This window comes from Vigna radiata, chromosome 1 (genome assembly GCF_000741045.1).
Source record: "Vigna radiata var. radiata cultivar VC1973A chromosome 1, Vradiata_ver6, whole genome shotgun sequence".
Lineage (NCBI taxonomy): Eukaryota > Viridiplantae > Streptophyta > Magnoliopsida > Fabales > Fabaceae > Vigna > Vigna radiata.
The window spans coordinates 10,342,426-10,352,282 of NC_028351.1; the positions used below are offsets into that span (position 1 = coordinate 10,342,426).

The following is a 9,857-nucleotide window of genomic DNA, read 5'->3' on the forward strand; positions in this document are numbered from 1 at the left end:
AAGGGATGGTGATTTATCTTTAAACAACAGAATAGCAGTGATGACTTTCATCAATGAATGTCATCCACGTGGAATTATTTATATCTATATGATAGTCTTGGATCTGCATCTACATCTTCTTGCATACAAACCCGACAATAAATGCTCATTAAAAAGATAAACATTCAAAAATAAACATTGAAAACTCTCTTTTTGCTGCTATATTTGCTTTCCATTATTTATAGAAACCAAACCAGAAATGTAGGAAATGGCTGCAATCCAACACAGGATGAAGTGAAGAAGAAGAAGAAGAAGATGATGAGTGTTAAGAATTTAGCATTAAGAAAATGGATTGCAGATCGTATATGGTCAAAAAGTTAAAAATAGAATAAAAAATACAACACTTTAACCATCACCCACCCACTTCATACACTTCCTCAAATCACAGATAGAGAGAGACACAAACGTGTGTCATGTTCTTTGTGTTGGCAGTTTTCTTTCCTTCACCGAGAAACACTCCTTAGCTCTATCTTCTTGCTCAATCCTCTCCCCTCCAATCCAACTTCTCCTTCATTCTCTCTCTTTCTTCCCGTATTCTTCTCCCTCCCATAAATTCACGCGCACCCATTTTCTTATCCGCCCACACAGATCCAAAATTATTCTCTTTTTCACCATTCCTCGCTAATTTCTCAACTGGGTTATCCAAATTCATAGCATTACTTTACTAATTAACGCAAACCTAATCCCAAGTTCTCGATTTTGGCTTTTCGGATCAAAATCTTCGACCCATGTCGCGACTCTTTGGTAGATGGAAGAAGGCGAAGGAAATGGCATCGCTTTCGGGGTTTCTGCCACGTGGGCACCAGCGAATCGGGTTAAATTTTTGCCCAATTTCGACCCAGCTGAATATGATATCCGGCCACCGGCGGTGGGAGGCTCAGGTGGGGGTTCAGGAGCGGTATAAGTGGGACCGCGGCGGGTCGGACGACAACCCGACCCGGAAGATCCGGGCTGAGGCTAATTGTCCACGTTGTACTAAGGACATGAACCTTGTTTTCTCTAATCGCCATTTTCCCACCCCACAAAGTGAGTCTAATTCTGAATTGGATGGCGAGGGAGAGAGAGAAAAGGGTTACCAAGCGGTTAACCTTTGCCCGAGTTGCAAAACTGCTTATTACTTTCGCCCTTATGACACTACACCTTTGCAAGGTACTTTCGTGGAGATTGGTAGGGTCAGTAGCACTAACAATAATGGTCTTAATAATGTAAGTGGTAAGGGACATTCTCCTAGGAGGATCACACATGGGAAAGGTGGTGGCAAAGAAGGTAGTAGTAGTACTAGTAGGGGTATTCATGGAGGAGAGGAGTCTGGCCCTAAGAGTAATAGTAACGCAAGTAAATGGCTTGAAGTGTCATTGTGGGAGACTTTGATGTCATACAATGGTGGTGGTGGTGGTAATGGTAATAATGGGGAGCCACCTGAGTCGTGGCCTGGTGTTAATGGGAATGAGAATGGGTTGGCTGTGCATACTCCTCCAGGGCCGCCTTTTGCACCTGGGATTAATGTTATCCGGGCTACGGGGCCGCGGAATGGTGGTTCAGGTGGTGGTGGAGGCAATGGTGAGAAGACTGCCTGGGGAGGGTCTAATTTGGGGAAGGATTTGCCCTCACCGAAAGAGATATGTAAGGGTCTTGACAAGTTTGTTATTGGCCAAGAGAGAGCCAAGAAGGTATCCTGTTTTATTGAGTTTTGTTTGCCTTGCTGATGTGTAATTATGTGTCAATGTGCCCCTTTTAGATAGTTTAGGATGCAGAATGAGGACAGAAAGAAAATTAGTTGAAATGTGTGTCTATTCTATATTCATTCTCATAGTTTTGAATTTGATTCCAATGTTTTTTTTTTTTTTTTTTCATTCATTCATTGTATGAAACAATTAAACTTGCTGATATCTTACAAAATACTGTAAATGCATTTTTTTGACTGTACCTCATTAATGGTTCGTGTTTCTGTTGAAGGTGCTTTCTGTAGCTGTTTATAACCACTATAAAAGAATATACCATGCCACTTTACAGAAAGGGTTAGTTCTTTTACTACCCCTTGGTGGAACTGCAGCTGGTTCTTTTGATTCCTTATTTCCTCGTTTTTATACAGATCGCTTCATGTATAAACCAATCTATATGTCATGATAGATGTATGAGGACTTTACCAAATGTCAAAATCATAGTTTGTTCTTTCACATTATCTTTTTTCCATGATTGAATTGGTGGAGTTCGATACTAGGTCAACTGTAGATTCAGAAGTATTAGATGATGACGATAATGTGGATCTAGAAAAGAGTAATGTTCTCTTGATGGGTCCAACAGGTTCAGGTATGACATTCATTGACTCATTTATTTTCTTCTTTTCTTGTAAGATGAGAATTTATTGTGTCCACATTGCTTGCTCTTTTATACCAGCATCTGAAATTACAGTGTGCGTGCTATGCTAATCTACATTTTATCAAATAGGGAAGACATTACTTGCCAAAACACTGGCTCGATTTGTGAATGTGCCTTTTGTCATTGCTGATGCAACAACCTTAACACAGGCAAGTATTCATTGATGAGGTAATATTAGAATTCGGAAAACAAAGTACGACATAGGCAAGTAAATGATGCAAATTTGTCAATTTTCCTGTGGCAAATATCTGATTTTTCTTCTTCTTATTTTAGAGATAAGAATGTGTTTGGTATGTTGTGTTGGATTCAATGTGTTTTTTACAGCTGAAACTTTGGGTATTAAGTATTAGTAACTATATCTGATTTGGTTTTGTGTTTGGCTCATTTCTTCTTGGACAAAACCTAAAAGAGCATTTTAATTTGCAGGCTGGTTATGTTGGAGAAGATGTTGAATCGATATTGTACAAACTACTAGCGGTATGTGTTGTTCTACACAATTACTATGTTTTATTAAATTATCAATTCTTTAACTTCTATGAATTGCCCTGTTTATCAATTTTCAGTGTCCTAGAAATTCTTAGGTTTTCCTTTTGTATGGTCACTTATACTGTACAGTTGATGATGAATGGATTTTCTCACAATAGAGTTTGTTACATTCAGGGAAACTTCCTTGCTTTATAAACTTAATTAAAAATGATAAAGGTCAGCCCAAATTCTAAGCAATTTACATTAGTTATAGACAAGAAAATATTACTCTGTTCCCTCATTATTTTGTGGACATCTATTTTCTTATATAATAATCAATAACTATAGACTTGTGTTGTCTGGTTAGAAAATTTCTAAATGGTAAAAATTGAAATATTCTTAATTTTTCTAAATTTTAGTCCTTTTATCGTTGTATGTATATAGGTTGTTATCTAGTGAGATGCTTGTTATGTTGGATTTCTTCCCTCATTGGTATTATTATGCATGTCAGGGAGGAAAGCTAGTGTTTGAATCTCCTCATCTACTGTTCTTATGCTGCAAATTGTTCTTTCTATCTCACTTGTCTCACCTGTCTCCCATATCATTGTTATACTGATTATTTTTGCTATACAGGCAGCAGATTTCAATGTTGCAGCAGCTCAACAAGGAATAATTTACATTGATGAAGTTGACAAAATAACTAAGAAGGTTTCTTTACTAATTTAATTTGATAAGTTCATACTTCTTACCCACTAAAGATTTTAAATGTTATGGTAAATATTGTTACAGGCTGAGAGCTTAAATATCAGCAGGGATGTTTCTGGTGAGGGTGTTCAACAGGCATTATTAAAAATGCTGGAAGGAACTGTAAGTAAAAGATCCTAAATACAGTTGTTGCTAACTGGTGTGGTATACCTCACTCATTCTCGAACTGAAATCTTCATTTTTGACAAGCAATTTATTCACATAGGTATTTAATCTTGTGCCTAGGGTATTTAACTGGTAATTGATCGGTAGTAGCAAATAGCATTGATACATTAATGGTAATTTCAATTAGGTTGAGAAAGTACATTATATATATTTATTTTTGCATGGTAGGATATGATTTTGAGATTCCTAGGACAAACTGTAATATATTCAGTGAGATGAAGTGGACATGCTTTATAATTCTTGTGTACCGAGGACTGAGATGTTGGAACGTGAGGCAAGATTTTTGAATTGATGCAATGGTGTTGGTTATTGGGTTTAGTAAAAGGAAAGGTAATTGGAGTATAATTTTGTTTTCTACATAGGAAACCTGTGTATTCCCAATTTCTTCTGTCCAATTAAAATAAACTAAACAGTAATATAGCTCACTTGCTTTTGTTCTTCCAAAGATTGTGTTCCCGAACTTTTGTTGGAGGCCTGGGGGCAAACCAAAAGAACTTGGTATTCTAGCTTGACATCTGAGGAAAATGTGCAGTTTTTACCAAGTAGTCTCTTGTTAAGAGAAAAATATGCCTTTATTTAGACCATCAAAGCACCCACAGCAATACTGAACAAACATTAATTATCATAACATCCTTTTTGCCTAGGAACTACATGGTAAACAAAATCATGATGATAAATGAAAAAATTAGAATTATTTGAGGAGAGACGAAATTTGCTCCCTGGTCTGTTACGCTAGTTTTATTTGCTTCTATGATTCTAAATTTTCTTTAGTCCTTTTTAGTGACTTTTCTAAGATTCATTGTATTTTTAGATTTATTTGTAGTTTTTGCTTGCAATATAAATGCAAGTTCTCATATTCCAAATTTAATAGATTTTTTTTTGGGTAACATCACCTTTCTGTTTTGTGGAACATTTTCATCTTTTCTCTTATAGATGATTATTTGTTCTGAAGGTTTTGAATAGGTAGGTGCTAAATTGGTTAGTGCCATTACTACTTGCAGTATCCTAAACTTGTACTTATTTCTTTTTGTCTAGATAGTAAATGTTCCTGAGAAAGGAGCCAGGAAGCATCCAAGGGGGGATAACATTCAGGTATGTTGTTTTGGAAGAATAACATCACTAGTCATGTTATTCATCCATGCACCAGGGTGTGATTAACAAATGTTTTCATGTTATTTTGTCATTGTCTTGAATCCTAGATATCCTCTTTCTACATACTCTAGATTAGCTATCTGGAACAGCATGTTTAGGAGTTATTGTTCGACAAGAGCATTTTTAGAATTTTTTTTTTCTTCATCTCTTATATCTTACAATCTATCCTTTTTATCTTTGTTTGTAAATTGAGTTTTAATAGTTTTTAGAATAAGTTATCAAAATTAAAATTAGCCTTATGATATAAATTGTTTATTATGAATTTAAAATAATTTTATATGTTAAAAGATATATTCCTAACAAATTTTTATGTTAAAAAGTGTAATTTATATATTGAAAAATGTTTATTTATTATAAATCTTAGTTATATAAAATAAATATTTATAATGACCGTTCCACATGCTAAGATACTACCTTGTGTATAACTTATAAACATGTTTCTATTTTTATGATTAATGTATCTTTTCCTTATTGGAAAAATAAAGAAAAAAAAGGAAAATGGTACAATAACCTCAGTGGTTGGTTAATAATGACGAAACCTTTGCTTTAAAAGCTACATAGATAGCTGGAGTTTGTTTTGAAAACTCTTGTTTCTCCCAACATAGTACTTTTCAATAGTGACTTAGTGGCTAGTACAGTTTTGCATATGGCTAGTAACACTTGTTAATTCCTTCAGTAATATTCCATTCATTTTTTATCTTATACAGATGGACACAAAAAATATCCTTTTTATATGTGGTGGAGCATTTATTGATCTTGAAAAAACCATTTCAGAAAGGTAGATTTTTTGGCTTTTGTCTTGCAGGAGTTACTATTTACAAATCATAGATGCTTTACATGTGCTTTGGTTTCTGCCAGAGTGTTCACTAACTTTTATTATTTAACCAGACGACAAGATTCTTCAATTGGTTTTGGAGCACCAGTTCGTGCCAATATGAGAACTGGTGGAATAACAGATTCTGTAGTAACATCATCTTTACTTGAGTCCGTGAGTATTGCCTCTTATTATCTGAAATACTGGCCTTTTTTTTTAATTGAAGCTTGTAAATAATACATTTTAGGTACGATGTTGGTGTGTGCTTTCTCCTATATTCCAACACCAGATTAAGACACAATAATAAGATAATGAACTGTTGTAGCTGATAACTATCTAGTGAGACTAAAATGTTGCGTTTAACACTTTCCAGGTGGAAAGTGCTGATCTTATTGCATTTGGCCTCATACCAGAGTTTATTGGACGATTCCCCATCTTAGTCAGCTTGTCTGCTTTAACTGAAGACCAACTTATGATGGTATTCTTACCTTGTTTGTCTTTTAATCATGTCATATCTATTACTTCCCGATTTCTCTAAACCATTTAGTGCTCAAATGACTGATTCTGCTTCCCTGTCGAGTGGTCCATCCTATGATAATTCTGTTCTGTCATTTATGATTTATGATGCTTTCTAAATTATAAAGACTTGAGAATCCATATGGGTCTTCAGCCTCCTTAAAGCTTTAATTTATATTTTTCTCTCAAGGATCAAGGCTTTTGTTATACATTTAAAAATGAACTTCAATACTTTTATAAAAATAATAATAAATTTGATAAAGAAAATAACATATAGTCTTATGGTCTTTTTACGAAGGTGCACGGTTCATATTTAACAGCATGGAAAGCAATTGGATTTTTGAAAAATTTTACTGACTAGAATAGGCACTTATGATATGGGTATGAAATGTAAAAGGAAAAGTCAATACTGTGCATGTCACAGAGAGAGGAATGTTAGGGACATTCTCTATCGTTGCTTCTTTGAAATTGCAATTTTTTGTCTCACATCTTATTTAATAAAGTTCTTGATTTTGTAGTTTTGTATACATTTTAATCAATGGGAAAAAGTGTTAGAAAGGATGTGTCTGATAGGATCCTCGAGCGCAATTATGATAATGAGCAAGAATGGGATCAGATGTTGGACTTAACTCTGAAAAAGCCCATCACATGAAAGTATACTGTAGAAGGAAGAAAGAGTGTTCAAAAGACAGAATTAGTTGGTGAGGTGGAACACAGTTACTGCATTTGCAGAAGGAATTCTATTAGCATTTCCGTTTTACAGCTTGCTTTAATAGAACAGCAGGGGAATGAGGGAAGGCAGAAAAGAATATTGAACAAGGGTAGTTTGGTGGATGTCTCTCTGGATATGAGTCATAGGCTCTGGATTATTTTTTTCATTCAATGCAATGACTGGTACATTCTATTTTTCATCAAATAATACAGTTGCAGTGAAATCCTTGTTGGGGTTTCCATCAGTGGCCCTATCCCTCGTCTCTCTGTGTGTGTGTACATATATATAATATTTAAATCTTAAAAATGGTCTGAACTGGTTTTAATTTATAATTATAGCAAAATTGGAAGAAGTTCCTCAAGGTAGTTATAAAAGTGAGAAGACGTGAGTATTGTGGTGTGCCCAAGTCCCATACTGTGTAGTATGGGATGCTCGGTAGAGTATTTTAAGTGTTTGGTTCTTCCTCCTTAATAGCTGGCTTTTGAGGTTGGGTTCCTCAAGTACTTGATACTTAGCAATAGTTCTTTGATTGTATGATTTCCCTAATTGCGTTTTCATAGAATTATTGAAACACCCATCTAAAAAAGGTGGTCTCTTTTTATTTGATTTTGATGTTGACACTTTGTCCTCTCTTTTCAGTTATAAACGTGTTTGGGAAAGTAGAAAAGATTTTGAAAGATGGGAATCCCTTTCTTTCTAGTATGTTACTTCATATTTAGATTTTGAAATATAGTTTTTGAAATATGACTATTGGGTTTGCAGGTCCTCACTGAACCAAAAAATGCTCTTGGCAAGCAGTACAAGAAATTATTTAGCATGAATAATGTAAGGCTCTCTCTCTCTCTCTCTCTCTCTCTCTCTCTCTCTCTCTCTCTCCCTCTCTCCCTCTCTCCCTCTCTCTCTCTGTGCCTCTCATTGTGTGTTTTTGGGTCTATGGCGGTTGGAGTGCCTGACTCTGCATGTGACTACTATTTGCTGTGAAAACCTGAACTCATGTGGCCACCAGATCCATATCTAAGGAACAAAATTTAGGCATACTGAGAAGCAAACTGTTCAAACTTTACCTTGGTTAAAAGGATTTAGACAGACTAATTTAAACTTCTATTTAGTCACTCATTTCATATATCTTTTGTTTCAAATTTTTGTATAATTAATCACTTTTATTTCCCTGTTCCTATTCTCTCCATGACATAAAAGTATCCCTTTTCCACCTGTTGATGATGCCTGGAGCTTGTCTTAAAACCATTTTTGCCTTCCTATATCGGAAACCTGACATAGAAGACTGATCAAAACTAACCTTGGTTGATTTAGTCTGCCATTGTTTTTGGGCCATTTGGTGTTTCTTCTTTGTGGTCAAACTTGTGAACTTGTTTTTGCCTTTTGCTAAAAATATTAAAATTGTCCCGGGTGTGTCCATTTGCTATTGTCCAGGTCAAGTTACACTTTACAGAGAAAGCTCTAAGGCTGATAGCAAAGAAAGCAATGTCCAAAAATACTGGTGCTAGAGGTTTAAGATCCCTACTGGAAAGCATTTTAACTGAGGCGATGTTTGAGGTATTGAACGGTTTGCTTATTCGTATATATCTATCAGAAACTGTCATAATTCTCTACAGATTTTTACTAACACATACCATGCTCATGTGCACCAGATTCCTGATATTAAGACAGGAAGTGATCGAATTGATGCAGTTGTTGTTGATGAAGAGTCAGTAGGATCACTAACTTCCCTCGGATGTGGGGGGAAAATTCTTCGGGGAGATGGTGCTTTGGAGCAGTACCTAGCTAAGATGAAAGATTCAGCGGTATGATCTCCATGTACTGGTGAATGCATTGGATTTTATGTTGGAGGGTTGGTTATAAAAACTATCAATTGTTCCTGTTACCTTGTAGTTGTCCCTGCTTATGTAATAATAACATGCCCCCTACAGGAGATGTTTTCCTTCATTTGATGCATTATGAGCTATGAGGATGCTGTATTGAGTTTGGACTAAACCTGCTTGATCTTTTACAGGTTAATGTTGACGTGGGGGAATCAGACTTAAATGAGGGGGATTTGGAGCTTTCATCAAGAGCCATGAGCTTGTAATATCATAAATCAGTGTATAATTTGTTATTGTTATTTGTATAAAACTCTTAAAAAAGAGTTGCTGTAATTATCCCTTGTATAACAGCATAGCTACTGATATCTAAGTTCACTGGATAGGAAAAAAATAATAGAAGAAAAAAAGAAAGGTATAGTGTAGCATTGCTAATTTAGGCAGCACATTATACAAAATTTTCAATTATTTTTTAGGAAGTCTCAATGAAGACATTTTTTTACTTTCTACTACTGTGCCTCCTGAGCAATTACCTATTATGGATTTAATTTTTACTGATTTCACAACTTGAACTTGTGACCTCTTCACATGTGACATGATACACTAATCTTAGTAATTGCCCCTAGGAAGTGACATAAAAAGCCATCTTACAAACAAATCATGTGACAATCATTTCTTGGATGGACCATTACATGAAGGAAAAGGCTATTTTGTAGGTCTTTATGCATAACTTTGTTGTTACAGAAGAAAATGCACACCTCTCTAAATATTTACTGATGGAATGCAAAAATCTAGCTTACATGAAGCAAATTGAGGTATTCATGGATGCAATCCTAATACTATTGAAAATATTACTTTTGCATTTGTTCGGTACAGTAAGTGTTTCTGTTGTAAGATTTTTAGATTGCATTGGGCAAAAAAAAATAAAAATCAGCGGCTATATGATATATAGAAAGCTAATTCATGATCTTCAATATTGATTAAAACTGTAACCTTACAGCCTCAAAATACTAGAAAGTTGACACCACCAAAA

The 9,857-nt window shown here is 35.1% G+C and overlaps 1 protein-coding gene across 2 annotated transcripts; it reads left to right on the forward strand.

The window, feature by feature from the left end:
• Positions 1–217: 217 nt before the first annotated feature.
• LOC106764838 (CLP protease regulatory subunit CLPX3, mitochondrial) lies at positions 218–9,333 on the forward strand. Of its 2 annotated transcripts, none has more exons than XM_022784543.1 (15): positions 218–1,709; positions 1,996–2,057; positions 2,261–2,349; positions 2,488–2,567; positions 2,845–2,895; positions 3,517–3,591; positions 3,673–3,750; positions 4,849–4,905; positions 5,673–5,743; positions 5,854–5,953; positions 6,153–6,257; positions 7,770–7,832; positions 8,439–8,561; positions 8,657–8,828; positions 9,019–9,333. In XM_022784543.1, exons 1-14 carry the CDS (start codon positions 768–770, stop codon positions 8,813–8,815), a joined length of 2,055 nt encoding a protein of 684 aa, XP_022640264.1. In that variant the 5' UTR covers positions 218–767; the 3' UTR covers positions 8,816–8,828; positions 9,019–9,333. The 2 variants fall into 2 exon arrangements, with proteins under 2 accessions (XP_022640264.1, XP_014504739.1); XM_014649253.2 differs by having other exon boundaries at positions 224–1,709; positions 8,657–8,809.
• The last annotated feature ends 524 nt before the right edge of the window (positions 9,334–9,857 follow it).

Bases quoted from the DNA above. Each gene is read 5' to 3' on its own strand.
- LOC106764838 (XM_014649253.2), top strand. From the start codon at position 768: ATGTCGCGACTCTTTGGTAGATGGAAGAAGGCGAAGGAAATGGCATCG. The intron at 3,751-4,848 runs GTAAGTAAAAGA...CTTTTTGTCTAG, and splicing joins TAAAAATGCTGGAAGGAACT to ATAGTAAATGTTCCTGAGAA. The intron at 8,810-9,018 runs GTATGATCTCCA...GATCTTTTACAG, and splicing joins CTAAGATGAAAGATTCAGCG to GTTAATGTTGACGTGGGGGA.